The sequence below is a fragment of the Hippopotamus amphibius genome, chromosome 4 (genome assembly GCF_030028045.1).
Source record: "Hippopotamus amphibius kiboko isolate mHipAmp2 chromosome 4, mHipAmp2.hap2, whole genome shotgun sequence".
Taxonomy (NCBI): domain Eukaryota; kingdom Metazoa; phylum Chordata; class Mammalia; order Artiodactyla; family Hippopotamidae; genus Hippopotamus; species Hippopotamus amphibius.
Genome location: NC_080189.1, coordinates 78,704,910 through 78,723,689, shown reverse-complemented (window position 1 = coordinate 78,723,689; position 18,780 = coordinate 78,704,910). Strand labels below are relative to the sequence as shown.

General features: G+C 41.9%; 1 protein-coding gene across 1 annotated transcript in view; it reads left to right on the top strand.

The window, feature by feature from the left end:
* The window catches only part of HECW1 (HECT, C2 and WW domain containing E3 ubiquitin protein ligase 1), a 250,113-nt gene that overhangs the window by 169,798 nt on the left and 61,535 nt on the right, over window positions 1-18,780 (top strand). Inside the window, exons 13-16 of the mRNA XM_057731731.1 lie at window positions 379-564; window positions 5,854-5,988; window positions 15,594-15,699; window positions 16,627-16,723. Coding sequence (XP_057587714.1) covers window positions 379-564; window positions 5,854-5,988; window positions 15,594-15,699; window positions 16,627-16,723 — 524 coding nt within the window. The remainder of the gene's footprint in view (window positions 1-378; window positions 565-5,853; window positions 5,989-15,593; window positions 15,700-16,626; window positions 16,724-18,780) is intronic.

The window sequence follows — 18,780 nt, the reverse complement described above, 5'->3', positions numbered from 1 at the left end:
GGCAGACCTGTGCAGTCAGAAGAGGAACCAGGGAGGAGAGGGAGGAGATGCTCAGAGAGTCAAAGGGAGACTTGAGACAGCAGAGCCTCCCTGGGGCAGAGGGAGGAGGGAGGGAAGGAGGGGGGGAGGGGAGCTTGGAGATGCTTGAGAGGTCCACAGTGTCCTACAGTGTAGAGTCAGATCATAAGGGGGTCCATGTGTGTTAACAGTGGGCAGGTGTTTACTTCTGGAGCAAGATCTCTGCTTCTGAGCCCCACCCCATCACCAAGGCTCACATTAAATCCTTGTGTAGCTGTTACCTCACTTCGCGTTAAGGTGCTCGGTCTGTGTTCCTCCTAATCCCCACTGCCTTCTCCGTCGACCCCGATCCCATATCAGAGTGCCTACCGAGTCTTCACCAGTAGCACCTGCTTGAAGCACATGATCCTCAAAGTCCGGCGGGATGCGCGCAACTTCGAACGCTACCAGCACAACCGAGACTTGGTGAATTTCATCAACATGTTTGCAGACACGCAGCTGGAATTACCCCGGGGCTGGGAGATCAAAACAGACCAGCAGGGAAAGGTGAGCGTGACTGCTGCGGGGGCCTTACATCAAAAGGACCAGACCAGCGAGCAGGCGAGGAGGGAGGCTGGTGAGGGGAGGCAAGCCTGTGCCTGAGACGTGCCTTTGGCCACCAGGAGGAAGGGAGGGTAGCTGTCCACATCCAGGTTTCAGTCTTCTGACGTGCAGGATGTTTCCAAGCATCCCTGGCTCTGGCACTGATGCCAATAGCATCTCCACAAAGTTGTGACATTGCTATGTGTCCCCTGGGGGTGGGGACAATATCACACCCAGTTGAGAAATACAAGCTTAATTTAGGTTTGGAACTTGAAAGCAGATTCTGTTCAATGACCTTTCTATTGTTTTGCCTCCTTAGACAGCTCACTCTCAGGGAATGAAATTATTAGCTAACTGGGAGTGACATTATTAGGTTACTCATTGTGATTTCCCTAATAAGCCTTCAGTTCTCATTAAAACAGCCTAACAAACAGGGATGGGGTGAATTGGGCCCATGCAGTGTTACTGGCTTGCCTTTCGCTTTCGTGTGACCTTAACTGAAACTGGTCTTTTCCAGGGATGCTCTAGAAGCCAGCTGAATCTGCTAAAGTGAGAATGCTTTTTCTTAATCATCGTCAGTCATCCCAGTGTATTTATAGGACAGGCCAAACAGTTTACTAAGATTATTCCCTGTTTAATCTTTTACAAACTTTGGTTTGTGAAAGTGGCAGAGGAACCAGAAGCCAGCAGACACGGCTTGGGAAAATGCGTCACGTGGGTGCTTTCCTCTGTGATGGTGAACATGCAAAGCCGCTGTTCCCCAGAGTGGGCTGATGTGGAATCACCGTTCTCTGGTAGCCAGAAATGCCCCCACAAACCCTTTATCATGCCTCAGAACCTGGCCTGTCTGGAGTATAGGGGGAAAGATTGTATCTACTAATTAATTCAAGTTTGTTAGTACAGTGACTCTCTATGACCAGCTCTGTAGTTGGAGATGAACTGGCCAGGGGGTGGGGTGCCTTGTGTAAGGGAAAAGCCACCATAGCCAGAATCTGTTTTCCAGAAGCTTCTTGTTTACTGGATGTGGCATCCACTGGGAGAATGATGGTGAAACATGGTGTGGTGATGGCTTTCTACGCAAAAGAAAGAGAGTAGGATCCAGGATACTAGACCATCTTCTTGTTCCTCGCTCGGCCAGTCTGCTTCTCACTTTATTGATGCATTCAGAGTCAACAGCCTTCACTTCTAGTGTGCACCGTGCAGGAGTAGGAGGGCTGGGGCCGAGCCATTTGGTGTCTTTGAGCACATGGTCATCCCCATAAGGAGGACAAAATGGCATCTGACTCATCTGTCGTCTTGAAAATGAGGCAGGTGGACACAGCCTCCGCCCACCATCGGTGGAGATTGTGTGTGAGCTTCAAGTGGGCTCCAGGGCTGAGCTGAGGAAGATGGTTTTCATCCAAGAGGCGGTGGGGCTGCGGGTGGTGGGACAGGTGAGACCCCGTCTGTGGCAGGCGTGAGATGGAGGCGGCCTCTACTAAGGAATGAACACAAAACAACAAAATGAGAAGGGGCCTCTGAAGACCTATCACTACATAAAGGAGACAGAAATCTTGAGAAATAGCGTATCTCATAGTATCATTTTCTTCAGAAAATAGAAATGAAATATTTTAAAGATATCTGCTTATCATCCACAAAGTGGCACAGGAGCACGTGACTTCTGTTGAGCAAGAAGAAGCCACACACAGAAAACAAGCTGAGAGGAAGCAGACGTAAGAAAACAGAACCAGCACAGGATCTCGCAATCCCACTCTGAGTGTTGATCTAAAAGAACTGAAATCAAAATCTCAAAGAGATATCTGCACTCCTGTGTTCTTAGCAGCATTTATCAAATAGCCAAGAGATGGAAACAACTTAAATGTCTATTGATGGGTGAATGGCTAAAGAAAATGTGGTCCATACGTACAATGCAGTATTGCTTATGTTACTTAGCCTTAAGGAAGAAAGGGATTCAGACACTTGCTCCAACATGGGTAAACCTGGAAGACGTTATGTTAAATGAAATTAGCTAATCACCGGAGGACAAAGACTGCACTATTCCATTTATATGAGAGATCTGCTCAAGCTCATAGAAACAGTGGAATGGTGTTGCCCAAGGGATGGGGGGCAGGGGGAAGTAGGGAGTTTCCATGTAGTGGTTAGAGAGTTTTAGTTACACAAGATGAGTAAATTCTAGAGATCGGCTGTATAATAGTTTGCCTGTAGTTAACAGTACTGCACTATACACTTTAAAATTCGTTAGAAAGTAAAACTCATGTTAGGTGTTCTTACTACAGATAAAAACAAGGCAAGCAAAGGACATGGGCTAAATAAACATTTTAAGATTGCAAGGAACAACAAAATGTAATTGCATAGGAATAAAACAGCAGAACTGACACTATGTAAAATCAAATCATTAATATAGAATATGAACATGGAAACAGCCCCCAAAGCACAGGGAAGGCACCAGATTGCAAACAGTGAAGGATAAAGTGAGGAAAAAAATGTAAAAATCAAAAAATATATATATATATCTCACCTCAGCAAGAACTAATTTAATATCACAAGCTCCCTCAAGATCTTTTACCCATGTGCTCTGCTATACAGTTTACATGTTTGTTCAATTTACTGTTTTGTCCGTTTCTCCTGGCAGAATTTTAAGCTCCTCAAGAGCAGGGATCTTTGTATTACTCATTGATGAAACCTCTAAGGGCCTAGAATAGTACCTGGCAGGTAATTGGCCCTCAATAAATCTCTGTTGGATGAATGACTTATAGATGTTCTTCAAGAAGAAATCAGAATAATAGGTACAGTAGCAATAAGTAAATATTAAATATAAATATTAAATTATTCATTGAATATTGGAAATAAAACTTTGATCTACAGTAAATTATTCAGATAGGCAGACTAATGAGACTCACTGAGTTAAAGTACAATTAAATAAAATAAATGCTATATCCACACACTCTGGAATGTCTTTCAATAGATATTTTAAAAATCTTATCAATATACAGCCATGGTAATGTGAAAGTTATTTACAAAAGAATTAAAATCAGACAAACTTCAAATTTCCCATCCATAAAACTAAACTATAAAAACCCATAGAGCAATGACTACAGGTTATTGATGAGAAAGGTGGTAGCCCAATAATCCTATTTCCAGAAAAATTATCATTGAAGTGTGACAACAATAGGGAGAAAACCTCATGTGCAAGATTTCGGAGCTCACCCTGCTCTTTTGCCTGCCCTAAGAGAACACCAAAAACCGTTCTCCAGTTGGCTGACAAATGAAGCAGAACAAGAAATCAGTAATGGGAAAGTCATACTATTAAAAAACTATGGTGAGGGATGGATTGGGAGTTTGGGATTAGCAGATGCAAACTGATATATATAGGACAGAAAAACAACAAGGTCCTAATGTACAGCACAGGGAACTGTATTCAATATCCTGTGATAAACCATCATGGAAAAGAATATAAAAAGAAGATATGTATAACTGAAGCACTTTGCTGTACAGCAGTAATTAACATTGTAAATGAATTATACTTCAATAAAATTTAAAGAAATAAAAAATTAAAAGCTGAAAAAAAAAACTATGGTGGTGAGTATTTATAAGCAACCAAACACACAAATATAAGTGTAAATAATTGCTTTAAGTTTTGTAATGCTTTAAAATATATTGGGAAAGTTTCAATAAAATATGGGAAAATATGTACAATAAAAATGGAACACTTGTGTAAGAACAATCTGGACCAGTATCCCCAGACCAGAATTAAAAAGATGAGGAAACAGGAGGCAGGTAGGTGAGCAGGGCAAGGAAAGTTGTGCTAAGTTCCTAGTTGGGTGTAAGGAAAATCAAGGTGGATAATTTGAAAAACAAAGGCTAAATATAGTTACTTGACAAACTTAAAAGGCAACCATTGTACCATTTACAGCAAGATTTTTCTCTTTTGAATTCCTACAAAAGATAAAATCAAATGAAATACAGTTTTTTTAGCAAAACACACAGAAAAATCCACAGGGAAGCAAAGAAAATTAGAATAATAAAAATAAAATAACAGCAGTAAAGCCAGGCATAACAGTTGTGGCAGCAGGTGAAATGGGATAAACTTACATACTAAAAGGAGATACTATCAGATTCGATAGCAAGCAAATCCAGCTTAAAAAAAAATACCTAAAAAATTCAGAAAGCTTCATAGTAAAAGAATAAATATTTAATATAGTGTGAAAACAATAACAGAAAAATCAATGGTGGTGTATTAATATCATACAAAGGAGAGTTGAAACCTGAATCATTAAAATGGGGTCAAAGAAAGACTTTATATTCATCAATGGCACAATTAAAGATACAATAATCATGTATACCTTATGAGCCAAAGAACAATATACACATTATATAAAGAAAAATAAAAGAGAAATACAAAGGAAATGAAAGAAATGCAGTATAAATATATTTTATGTCCATAAGTTCAATAGATTAAATAAACAAAAGTTAGAATTTGAATATTTTTCTGTTAATGGAACATCTTTTATTTAAAATAAAGCTTACATTGGGACTTCCCTGGTGGTACAGTGGTTAAGAATCCACCTGCCAACGCAGGGGACATGGGTTCAATTCCTGGTCCTGGAAGATCCCACATGCCATGGAGCAACTAAGCCCACATGCTACAACTACTGAAACCCACACACCTAGAGCCCATGCTCTGCAGCAAGAGAAGCCACATCACTGAGAAGCCCGTGCATCACAATGAAGAGTAGCCCCCGCTCTCCACAGCTAGAGAAAGCCCGCACACAGCAACAAAGACCCAATGCAGCCCAAATAAATGAATTAATTAAATTAAACAGAGCTTACATTGACCTTAATTACATACAGTTTTTAATCTGTCAATTGTATCTCAGTAAAGGTGGAAAAACAGAGCTTACATGAATGGATAAACAAAATGTGTTATCTGCATACAGTGAAACATTATTCATCCTTAAAAAGGAATGATAATCTGACATGCTACGACATGGATTAACCTTGAAAGCTCTATGCTGAGTGAAATAAGTCAGACACAAAAGGACAAATGTTACATCCTATGTGAGATATATAAAATAGTTGAATTCATAGAAACAAAGTAGAGTAGAGGTTATCAGGACTGGGGGGGAGAGGGAATGAGAAGATATTTTTTAATGGGGCCATAGTTTCAGTTTTGGAAAGTGAAAAAGTTTAGGAGATGAACAGTGGTGATGGTTCTGGTTCCCATGCGTGTGCTCTTTCCTGGTCTATCTGTAGTCTTTCTTCGTGGACCACAACAGTCGAGCTACCACTTTCATTGACCCCCGAATCCCTCTTCAGAACGGTCGTCTTCCCAACCATCTGACTCATCGACAGCACCTCCAGAGGCTCCGAAGTTACAGCGCTGGAGAGGTAACACCCCCGCTCCCCCTGCCCCACAGGACCACAGGCTCTGCCTCTCCTGGTGGGGCCAGCATCTGGGGTTGTCTGTTCCTCCAGGAGCTGAGCCATATCCGTATGCTCTTTAGAAGAGTGGATGATGACTCAGGGCAGCCACTATGTGCCCTAGACCCATGTTCAGAATGCCTTCCTTCTGCCTTCCCTTTTGTCCTACATAATCACACTACTGAAAAATCGATCAAGTTTAAAGGAAACTGAAAATGCAGTGTCGGAACATCCCTACACTTATGGCTGGAGCAATGCTTCCGCAGTCCCACTGGTCACGTGTAAAATTTTAAAAGCCCGTGGAACTGCTAGGCAGCATATGACTGCTTTTAAACTTGCACCTCTCCCTAGATCCTGGAGAAGATGTCAGTGATGCATTCATGGACTGAAAACTGGGGGAAGCCAGTTGGGTCACATGAATACTCTGTACCCACCCTGCCACCTGCTCTTCCTGGTTTATATTTTGTTTCACTTGATGTGATTACCTTCTTTTCTGCTGAGCCATGAAAACCTGCCCCCCCCCTTTTTTTTTTACTTTTTATTTTATATTGGAGTGTAGTTGATTAATAATGTGTTAGTTTCAAGTGTACAGCAAAGTGATTCAGTTATACATGTGTCTATTCTTTTTCAAATCCTTTTCCTATAGCACAGGGAACTCTGCTCAATATTATATAACAACCTAAAAGGCTGCCCTTCTAGGGCAGCCTAAAAGTCAAGCATCAGGTTCCTTGCCTTTCTGAATTCCTATTTCTATATCCCATGCCCTTTCCTGTTCTCCATTCTCAAACCAAAACTCAAAACATAGTTCTCTTCTCTTGCTAATCAGCTCCTGACATCAATATGAACAAATCCCTTTATGTCCTCACTGACATTTCTTGAGTAGCTATACCTTCTTTTCATACAAACCACCAGGATCTCAGGAGATGTGGGCTTAGAGAACCATTTCCCATAAAGCAGCTTATAAAGTTAGATTACAATGAGGTAAAAAAAATGAAAGAAGTAGTATAGGAAGAAAAGAAATATGTATATAGTCCCACAGAGAGTCATCCCAGGGAGAACCACAGTGGACATCTCTGGAGAGACAGAAAATAACCATCCTACCTTACAGCCTCCAGAAAGCAAACATGAGTCTCAAGGGAAGAGCTTGTTGTTTTAATGAAAACTTGGTGTCCAAAAAAAAAAAAAATCTTTACTAGTTTTTCAGGGAACTCATCTGTATACACTGAGAAACACAACTATTTCCAACCAAGGGCACTCATGATTTAAGGCCAGTGTGATAAATTGAATTTTTCTTTTGTGGGGTCATCTTAAATATCATTGTTTTAGGATACTACTGAAAGCACGTTAACTCTTTCCACATATACGTAAAACGTGTACATGACCATGCAGAGAGGGAGTATTATATATCTCGGAGGGTTATGTGAGTGTCGGGACCCTCCAGATACCAGACACTCAGCAGCAGACAGGATCACAGGCTACAGAAAGCCATTCCCCAGCTTGTCAGCTCAACACGCATAGCGCCCTTCCCTTTTATAACACTTCAGAAAGATGCATTGTCTTGATATGGTAATGAGTATATTCAGAACTCTGCATCAACTTGAAATATGCCATTTTAATTTATTTAAAATGTCTAAGCTCTTTAATATTATTAAGGTAATTTCAGTGTTAATGTAGAGTGACTGCATATGATTAGAAGAAGCTCAGTACTGCCAGGCTGATTCACCACAGTCAATTAAAAAAAAATGTCAATTACTCAATGAACCCCCCCTAAACATATAGATCTGTCTGTTACACATATAAGAAATCCACCTGAAGATGTAAATATTAAAACCTTCCTGTTGAAAGAAGATTCAGATAGTGAGCATCTGTTTGCATTACCTGTTCCAAAACATTTATTTGGTGTGATTAACTAGCCCAAACACAGTCACATGGAATATCAATATTAATGACAAAGTGCTGTCTGCATCAAGCCAAGAACAACTAACACAGAATGACAAACGGGCATCGGTGTGCGTCAGCCCTCTGTATGTTTCCTAATTCATTCACTCTCCAGCTGACTGTCCATCGGGCTTTTCAACCCCTCTCAACCCTCTGCCCAGTCTCTCTCTGCTGGTAGCTTTGCACTAACACAGGAGAAAACCAAGAAAAGCAACCAGGAGAGAAGCTGGGAGGCAGAGGGTATCTGACCCAGAGGCAGCAGACCACAGAAAACAGAGACCCAGGCTCTATGGAAACAAATACCTGGTTGCTCCTGCTGTGAGAGCACACAGCCTGGGGACTGAGGAGTCAGGAGAACCTTGGGTTAAAAATAGAGAGGGGGGGGATGGTGGAAACATTCGTTGTGTTTGCTGAGATGTGATTTTGTTCCACAAACATTGATTAAGTGCATGGCCTGCTATGAACACTGTGAAATGCAAACAGGTATGAGATATGATCCCTGCTCTGGAGATGTGTATTCTATTTTTGAAGCCAGGCCAAAAAGACATACAGAGTAAAGTAACAGGAGAAATTAGAATATAGTTGAGTGCCAAAAGGATGTTAGGACAAGTGCCACAGAAGTTCAAAAGAGGCCAAGGAAAGGTATCTTTTAAAAGATGCTTGACCTAGACCTAGAAAAATGTTTTTTTTTTTTTTTACATTTTTATTATAGTTGCTTTACAATGTTGTGGTAGTTTCTGCTGTACAACACAGTGAATCAGACACACACACACACACACACACACCCATCCATATCCCCTCCCTCTTGAGCCTCCCTCCCATCCTCTCTATCCCACACCTCTAGGTCATCACAAAGCACCGAGCTGATCTCCCTGTGCTGTGCAGCAGCTTCCCACAAGCTATCTATTTTACACACGGTAGTGTATATACATCAATGCTACTCTCCAACTTGTCGCAGCCTACTCTTCCCCTCCCTGTGTCCTCAAGTTCATTCTCTAAGTCCATGCCTCTATTCCTGCCCTGTCACTAGGTTCATCCGTATCATTTTTCTAGATTCTCTATATATATGCGTTGGCATACGGAATTTGTTTTTCTCTGACTTCACTCTTAAAACCTAGGTCAGTACTAAGGTAGAGGAAGGGCAGCCCCACAGAAAGCACAGCATAAGCATAGGTGCCCAGGTGGAATTGAGAAAGGTCTATAGAAAGATAAGGAATAAGTAGTTCAGTGTGACCAGAATAGCAAGTTTCCACTTGGTTTTTGTCTCGGATTTTGGAAAGCATTGAATGGCACATGGAAGAGCTGGGAGTTCTTTATGAGTCCATCAAATGAATTTGAGAGGAATATATGATGATTTATATGTAAAAATGGGCTTTTAGAGATCAGTTCACCCATTGTTTCTCCAAAGGGGCAGATTATTGGCAATTTGAGATGACATTTCTCAAATGTGTGGAATCATCTCTTGCCATTGCAGGATCTTTTCTCCTGGTCCCATCCATTAAATTTCAGGAGTGTCCCCACCTCACCAGTTACTATGACAATAAGAACAAAACAGAATATCCCTGAGCATCTCCAAACACTCCTAGGTGGTAATTCCACTCCAGTTAATCTTATTTCACAATCAAGTAAACTGAAATATCAAGAACTCAAGTCACCCAGGGAGTTCAGGACCACAGTCCAGATTTCCCAACTCTCAGTCCAGTGTGTAAACTCGTATTTTTAAAGGAGACAATGGCGGCCAAGAAGAGGCAGAATTGTGGTACAGGGGGATGTGAGAGAGAAAGGCCATGAGAGGTCACTGCCACCGACCAGGTAGAAGGTGATGAGGCCCTAAATTGGTGTGACAAAGAGACAGCAAAATCTCAGAGAAGTTGAGGGGTATGGAGGAGGGCTACCTGGGACTTGGGTTAGCAGATGGGGGTCCCAGCTCTGGCTTCTCTGCAGAGGTGCTGTGTGTCACTGCGCCTTCCTTCTCTTTCCGGGGCCTCAGTTTCCCCATCTGCAGATGGAGACAAGGAGACTGGATGGCCACTAAAAGTCTCTTCCAGCTCTCTGATTCTCAGAGTCTGTGAGGCTTGGCTCACACTAAGAACAGCTCACAGGTAAGATGAGCAGGAAAGCCAGGTGGGGAGGCTGGCAGGTGTGCCTTTAGGTAAGCTTATGATAAGTATAGAAACAGCAGGAGAGCCAATTAGAAATGACAGCTAAGCAGATGGAAATATGAGACTCATGAATATCAATGAACTATTTCCATAATTTGTGATTTTTCTGTGTCACCTCTCAGGGGCAATGGGGAACTCACTATAGATGTTTCTTAGACCTCAGCTTTAGGAACCAACTTTTTCTTCTGTTCTCCTTTGTGAGCCATTTCTTGAGGTTGTTGTTTTTTGTTTTTTTTTTTTTTTTTTATCCATCACATTTAAGGACGAAATTAAAGTCAGTGTCTTGGGACTTCCCTGGTGGTCCAGTGGTTGGGACTCCGTGCTGCCACTGCAAGGGGGCGTGGGCTCCATCCCTGGTCAGGGAACTAGGATCCCACATGCTGTGCAGTGAGGCCAAAAAAAAAATCGGTTTCTGTATTCAAGATCCTAAATGGTAAAAGTTCCCCTCAAAACCCCAACAATAGGTTATTAATAGAGACACTGCTCAACTGATCTTTTGAATTAGCCTTTACCTCACCTGAAAATTATTCAGGCAGTTTCCTGACAGCAGTTATCAGGAATATAAGATTTTATATTAAATATAAATATTGAATATAAATAAAATAAAAATAATAGTATAATTTATTTAATATAAGTATAAATTAAAAGATCATTATTTGACACTAACATGCATTTTAATACACTGGCACATCTGTCTGCAATATATTTAAGTACCAACAAAACAGGCTTGGTTTATTCCATAGTGTCCAAGTGGAATCGGACACAGATGAATGGAGGAAGTACATGAGCTACAAATATTGGATCCCATCGCTCTATCAGTAAAGAAATCATGGAAGGTCAGATCTGTCTTGTTTATACTGCAGTTTGCAATGTAAATTAATATTCATAAGGAAGGATAACAGAACACATGTTTATTTCTTTCACCGCCTTATCTTGGTCAAGTTAGAAAATCATTAGTCATAGAAAATTTTTGGAAGGGTACATATAAAAAGACTTAACAGTAATTGCCTCAAGGAGAGGGCAGGAGTCTGGCAGGAAAAAGAAACTGACTTTTCACTCTCAAAGCAGAAGTCACTGTGAGTCATTCTTTGCAGTGAGCTGCTTTTATCACGAAAGTCATTATATCAGCTCTGATGACAGAGGTCATCCTGCAGGAAGCTGGCCTTTGGGGACGGTAACTTCTGCACTGCTTCTTTAAAATGGGTGATTTTCCTCTTGATTCTAGGTAACCTATGCTCAATTAGAGGTTTGTTTGGAAGTTTGTAAAATTCAAACACCTGTGAAAATACGCATCTGAATTATATTGGGTTGGCCAAAAAGTTCGTTCAGGTTTTGCCATAGCATCTTACCAAAAACCCAAATGAACTTTTTGGCCAACCCAATAAATGGTATGTAATAAGCGTGAAAAATACAGACACAGATGGAAAAGAAGTTAAAAGGCGGGTATAGTCCCCCATCTGGAGACAATTCCTAGTGAACGTAGAAGTAAGAAATGGAATCAATGTCTATGGTTCTGTATCCTCTTTTACCATTACAGTGCATTGTAGATAGTTTCCATGGCATTAAAATTCTTCTCTACTTTATTATATGCATCTGCCATAACTTAACTCAGGCCTTTCTCTGGTACATTATATTTATTGCCCATTTTTCACTGTTATAAATATGTTGAAAAACTCAAACATTGATCTCTCTTTTGTTTCCTTATAGTTCTGCAAACTTAGTTAATGATTCATTTTTAGAATACAAAAGGAATCTAGAGATGAACGTAAATTCATCACTTGGGCTTTTCCTCTGAACTTGCTGTTTTTTTAAAAAAAAATTTATTTATTTATGTATTTATTTATTGACTGCATTGAGTCTTCATTGCTACATATGGGCTTTCTCTAGTTGCAGCAAGCAGGGGCTACTCTTCATTGTGGTGCACAGGCTTTTCGCTATGGTGGCTTCTCTTGTTGCAGAGCACGGGCTCTAGGCATGTGGGCTTCAGTAGTTGCGGCACACACGGACTTAACAGTTGTGGCTCATGGGCTTAGTTGCTCCATGGCATGTGGTATCTTCCTGGGGCAGGGATCAAACCCGTGTCCCCTGCATTGGCAGGCAGATTCTTAAGCACTGCACCACCTAGGCAGTCCTGAACTTGCTATTTTTTATCACCAGGTTTCCAGTGTTTTCAAAAGAGCATTAGCTGATTATTAACCCAAATTCAGTCTAAAAGCTGCAATTTTCAATCACCAATTTTTAAAAACCACCAATTTACATTTCCAAATTGCAACACAGAAGAGAAGCTTGTTTACCAGTCACAGAAAACTATTTTCTGAGCATATCTATTTTGTTTTGTCTGGAGAGCTAAATGTTTGAAGTTTGCACATTTGCAATTGTGATTAAAGCTATCTCTACATCAGAAGGGAAAGAAATCTTAAAAGTAGTCACATGGGGCTCTCTTCTGTCTGTCTCTCTGTCTCTGTCTCCCTCTCACACACATATACACACAACCCTACCTGAAAACCTCAGTAAGACAAAAAGTGTCAAATTCTAGGGAATTCAGTGAGTCATATAATCTTGGTTTAAAATGGGAAATTCATTCTTCTGGTGTTTTCAGTAGTTAAGAAAGCAAATGTTAGCATCATGTTTGTGGTGAGATCCAAATCAGTCACTCAGTTGACGGCAGACATCCCTCAGGATGGACAATTTGTACCACTTCCGGGTCACAAAGATCCTAGTACATACCAAGTTCTACCCAATCTTAGTGTATTAGAGTCTTCTTTAGCCCAGCCTGAAATTGTCTCCATTCCTGTAAGTTCCTGGCTCCTGGCCAGGGAACCACGTTGCTCTTTAACCCTCCCATCCTCCGGTTCTCTCGCCTGTAGGCCATCCAGTACCACTTTACAATCACCTCCTTTATCCTTGGCCGGTGTTTCCAGGGCTCGGGGACCCCACCTCTCCCCTGTGTTGTTTCCTCTGTCTCACTCATAGTCGGGGTGAAGCATGTCCCTCAGCCAGTCATCTGCCTTCAGAGTAGCTGACCTTCCTCGTGGTTGCTGAAGTCTTTCAATCTGGCTTAGTTTTGCCAAAGGCAGGTGACCTCAGAGGTAGGCACCATTTTTCCCTGAAGTATATCTGCAACACGTGAATTCCCTATGAGCCCTCAGGAAGAGAAGTAAGCCCTCAGGAAGAGAAGTGAGTCTCGTCCTGTTTCACAGCCTTATTCACTTCCAGGCAACCACTGACAATTACCCAGTTTTGCTCAGGATATGACAGCAGGCATCACCCAAGCTCAGTGCACAGCCAAGCTTTCTTGAGTTCCGCTCCCGGATCTATCTGCTTCCCCAATTTCTCTCTAGTTCATCACTTGGATAATCTTCAAGTGAGTGGTTTTTGAGATTCCTGTCTTCACAGCATCAAAAATATTTTGAACGCACATCAAGGCAGACTGACACAATTCCCTTGAAGGAAAAGAGATATTTCGGTCCCAGAAAGCCTTTGCGTATTTATTCATTCATAGGGAGAAAAAAGAGAAATATGAGACTCACTATTGCATATTAGCCATCAGCAAACCTTTCTTTCATCACTTTGCATTGTAACTATTTAACCAGAAAGTGCTGTTATGGAAACACCAGCATCTAAATTTCAGTGGCTGGCTACACCCACTGCACAGAGCTGGGTGCTGATGACAGTGAGAAGTCATCCAAAGTGGCACAAAATCCATTCCCTTGTCCCTCCAGAGAGCCAAGAGCAAGGAGAAGGATCGGAGAGGAAAAGGATGAATCTGCACCCCTACTAATTCCAGAAGAGCAATTCAAAGGCTGTCACAGAGAGTGAACTGGTAGCACATCTCATACGAAGGATGTTCTTGTCTGTGTGGACCTGAAGGAAAACCAGCAGTCACCATTTCTGTAATTAGGAAACCCTAAGTAATCTGCCCTACTTTGTCATCTGCAATATCGCACATGGCCTAGTCTTAAGTGACCACTTTGAGACTGACCTGACCTTTCTGGGGTTTGGAGCATAGGAGCTCATCACCTCTCCTGAGTTGTGTGTGAGTGAATTCTGGTCTCAGAGGCAGAATTTTCTTTCCTTTTTTTGTCTGGATGTTTGTGCTCTTTATGAGTATCTTACAGTGTCATCTTTAACATTCTTAAATATTTTAAAGCCTATTCTGGCTACGTTGCCAAATATCATAGGGTGAGTCATAACCTACACCAAACCCCATGTACCTGGTGAATGTACTCCAATGTGGAAAATTTATGGTGCCTCAGTTTAAATGTCTTACCCTGCAAGGGTCCTTTAAGGAGTAAAATATATATGGAATCATGGTAGAAACTCACTGTCATGCTCTAGAACCTAGGGAATTTATAAAAATTTTAAATCAAGCTAAATTAAAGTTAATCATCACAAATAGTTTTAAGCTAAGCAAATTCCACATTCCATGAAGTTTTGTCAAAATGTCCAACCCAAACCAAGATATTAGATGCAGGCTAGTAGTATGGGGAAGTAAAAAAATTCTTTGCAGTCAAGCATCAGTTAGTATCTTGGTTCTGTCTCTTACAGTTAAAAGTTTTGGAAAGACTTAATTTTCTCTGATCCTCAGATTCCCCATTTGTAAACTAGAGTGAATAATGCTTATCTTGGCGAATTTTGTGAGGATACGAGATATTACTCAATACTATGTGAAGAGTAGCTAGCTTAGTGAATGGCAGAATAGGCACCAAACAAAGAATGCCCATTTGAGTGTAATAAACACTGTGTAGGAGAACCAGCCCATTCCACATTTGGTTACGAAGTTCAATGCTGCATCTTAGAGCTGAAGGTCACAGACCTACCTTACTGATTATATTCGCGTAGAATTTATTTCCTTCTCTTTAACAGATTTCTGATGAGGAATGTTTCTTAGTCTATTCAGGGAATTAATGGGATGAACACTCATGACACTTGGCACAATCACAACATCAGCAATTCTGCGGAGTCATTTTTTTCAAACTTGCTTATTTTCCATCGCTTTGAGAATTATAACTTCATTGCTTCTTTTTTTAAATTTATTTATTTATTGGCTGTGTTGAGTGTTTGTTGCTGCACTCGGGCTCTCTGGTTGCAAGTGGGGACTGCTCTTCATTGCAGTGCATGGGCTTCTTACTGTGGTGGCTTCTCTTGTTGTGGAGCACGGGCTCTAGGCACACAGGCTTCAGTAGTTGTGGCTCGTGGGGTCTAGAGCACAGGCTCAGTAGTTGTGGCTCATGGGATTAGTTGCTACGCAGCACAGGGGATCTTCCTAGACCAGGGTTCAAACCCGTGTCCCCTGCATTGGCAGGTGGATTCTTAACCACTGTGCCACCAGGGAAGTCTCCTCATTGGTTCTTTAACTTAAGTGATATCAGGGGTCTTTTTACCTCTCGTGTTGAAAAATTATCAATAGTATCCAGAGTTCATTTGAAATGGATGAGCTTTCTAACGCTAACAATTCTGTTTTGAAATTAGGCCTCAGAAGTCTCTAGAAACAGAGGAGCCTCTTTACTGGCCAGGCCAGGACACAGCCTAGTAGCTGCTATTCGAAGCCAACATCAACATGAGTCATTGCCACTGGGTATGTATCACACTCTGCGAGCCCCTGGAAACCCAACACTTAGCCTTGTTTTTCTTATCATGACTCCTTTAGTATTCAAGATTCTGTGTTTGCTTTTTCCTCTCTTATGGTATCGTCTACTCCCCTATGCTTGGTTCCCATCCTCCCCTTACCCCCTTTCCCTTCCTCCTCACTTTGTCCTTCTCTCTTCCCTTCCCTCTGTTTCCTCTCCTTTCTTCCAGACCCTCCTTCCCCTCCTTGTTTATTCCATTCAGTGATTTGTTTGCTGGGTCCCAGAAGTGCATAGTTTAAATGAGGTGACGGGTTTTGTTGCTTTTAGACGCAGTTTTTAATTTAGACCCCTCTTCCCATGTGTGTATGGGGATTAACTGGCACAGTCTCCATTCCTCACCTCGACTACCTCTTTCCAAAACACATGCCACTTGTATAGAGGGAAATGAGGTGAGAGAGTCTAAACGGATTTGGATGTTTTCAATATCACTATTGGGAAATCAAACGATGGCTACAGTCATAAGTGCAAGTACTCAGAAAAGGATTTCTTTGAACTCGTGAAGAATCTTTTGCCATGATAACTATGACAAAATGACAAGAGAAGACAGCAGGAATGGAGTAGAGCTCCCCTCATGGAAGATCTGTTTTATTCTCCTTCCTCTGTTCGCAAGAGGATGAGTTAACAACCAGTTAAGTTCCTAGAATATTAAAGATAATTAACTTCGATCTGGTTCACTTTGCGTTTGATCTTTTAAAAGTAATCATGCTATTATGTCACAGAAAAAACCCTGAAGAGCTTACATTTTTTGAAGAGTTTGTTCCCTGCCCTTCAAACTCCTCCATTAATCATGGTATCCAGCTGCCATTTTGCAGTCACTAGCAAAATCATCTCTGCGTTGAAGACTCACCCACAACTTGCGCTTTTGTCTGTTTCAGCATATAATGACAAGATTGTGGCATTTCTTCGCCAGCCAAACATTTTTGAAATGCTACAAGAGCGTCAGCCAAGCTTGGCGAGAAACCACGCACTCAGGTAGGGGCTTGTCTACCACCCTCTACCTCCCGGTCTCTCCTGCTAGTTTTCCAGGTGGGGCAGCATCTGTGGAGAAAGGGCAGATGCATATGATGTGTTTTATTCATGTATTTAAATTATAACCTGAATACTTAAAAGGAAGGATCCAGGGGGTTCTAATGTTCTCTGAAGCATTGCAATCAGAGATAGTTATCATGCCAGGTTACCTGTTATTCATATAATGCTAAAATGATTTCCGTTGATTTGGAGAGAAGCACGGAAAGGGATCAAAATAACTTTCATCCAAAAATTATTTATGTAAAGCACCGTATAAATTATTTTTATTTTAAGAATATAATTGTTTAATGGTACGCCGGATATTAGATGACTACATTCACAAATAAACAAGCAAAGAAAAAGTATCATATGTGTTCTAACTATTTAAATCCTTTGTTTATTAGGGTCTTTTTTTTTTAATAGGCAACATTAATGTTTCAATTAGTGTAAGGCATCCCCCTTTTTTTTTAAATTTATTTTATTGACTGCATTGGATCTTCATTGCTGAGTGGGCTTTCTCTAGTTGCACTGAGCGGGGGCTACTCTTTGTTGTGGTGTGCAGGGTTCTCATTGCCGTGGCTTCTCTTCTTATGGAGCACGGGCTCTAGGAGCACAGGCTTCAGTAGTTGTGGCACGTGGGTTCAGTATTTGTGGCTCGAGGGCTCTAGAGTGCAGGCTCCGTAGTTGTGGCGCACGGGCTTAGTTGCTCCAAGGCATGTGGGATCTTCCCGGACCAGAGATTGAACCCATGTCCCATGCATTGGCAGGCAGATTCTAAACCACTGCACCACCAGAGAAGTCCCCATTAGGGTCATTTTTAATTGAGTGTCTCTGAAACTCTGAATCACTTCACTTGGAAGGGAAAGCCACCCAAAGTGATGAAAAGATAAAATATCCTCTGAACTTAAATGTCACTTTCTCACCAACATATTCAAGCATATCTCTCCTTCAGTTTACTAACCAGCAATTCAAAAGCTGGAGATGCACAGTGATTAAGTGTGTCTGCTCAGAGCCTCAATACCTGCTCCAGCACTCAGGGGCCAGTGATGGAGGCATGTCATTTAATCCTCTACTCTCAGCCTGCTCATCACTGAAACAGGGTCACAATGTGGGCACCGTTGAGATGCTTCACTGGGTTTGTGTGTAAACGACCAGGTGAGGTGGGCAGGGACGCAGCCAGTGACTGCCTCTCACTCCTCACCTCCCAGCTGGTGGTGGTATGAATCTGGCTGACAACTGTAATCGTCTACTTTGACCTCCTCAATGAGTCACCAACACCGAAAAATAACCTCTTTGCTATTCGTATCTTTATTAATCCTGCCAAGACGGATGACTCACTGTTCTTTCCCCTCCATCACCCCCTGCCCCCGGTTGACACCTCTTTTCCCTGTGGTTTTACTCTGCGTAAATTAGAACCTTCATCCTCCCCAAAGCCCATCATCTCCTCCCTCTTTCTTCAGCTTCACATCTAAACATTTGTCTCCTCACTTTCTTCCAGCCCTTCTTTTCTCTTCTCCCTGCCATGGCCTACGTTTGGATCCTTGTCCTCTCTCTCCTGGACTTTGCAGGGATCTCTTAGAAGACACTCCCTGTCACTCTACTATGAACAGCATTACCTCCTTATGGCACATGTCACCCACACTCTTCAAAAAAGCTTCCTGTGGAGCGTCCTCAGGGCTGGCAGTGGCTCTCGGACACTCTTCTGGGGGGCCTCAGAGCAGCTAAGGAGACTCTCTGGAATTTAGTCCTCAAGGAAATATGCCACACGATAGCAGGTAGAGGGCAGAGGTGAGCATGTGAGGCTAACCTCATTGCTGTGAGGGGGAGGGCTGGCATCCTGGTCCAGACCAAGCTATTGGCCCTTCCCCCTCACTGGGCCCCTGGTTGGAGCTATCTTTCTTCTAAACCCTGCTCTGGCCACCCTAGCCAGGCCACTGAGCAGTTTAGGCCAGATTTGTGACTCAGAAACTCGTGCCCACCTCATGAGGTTTTGAGGACATATGAAAGAGGCTGTTTATGTA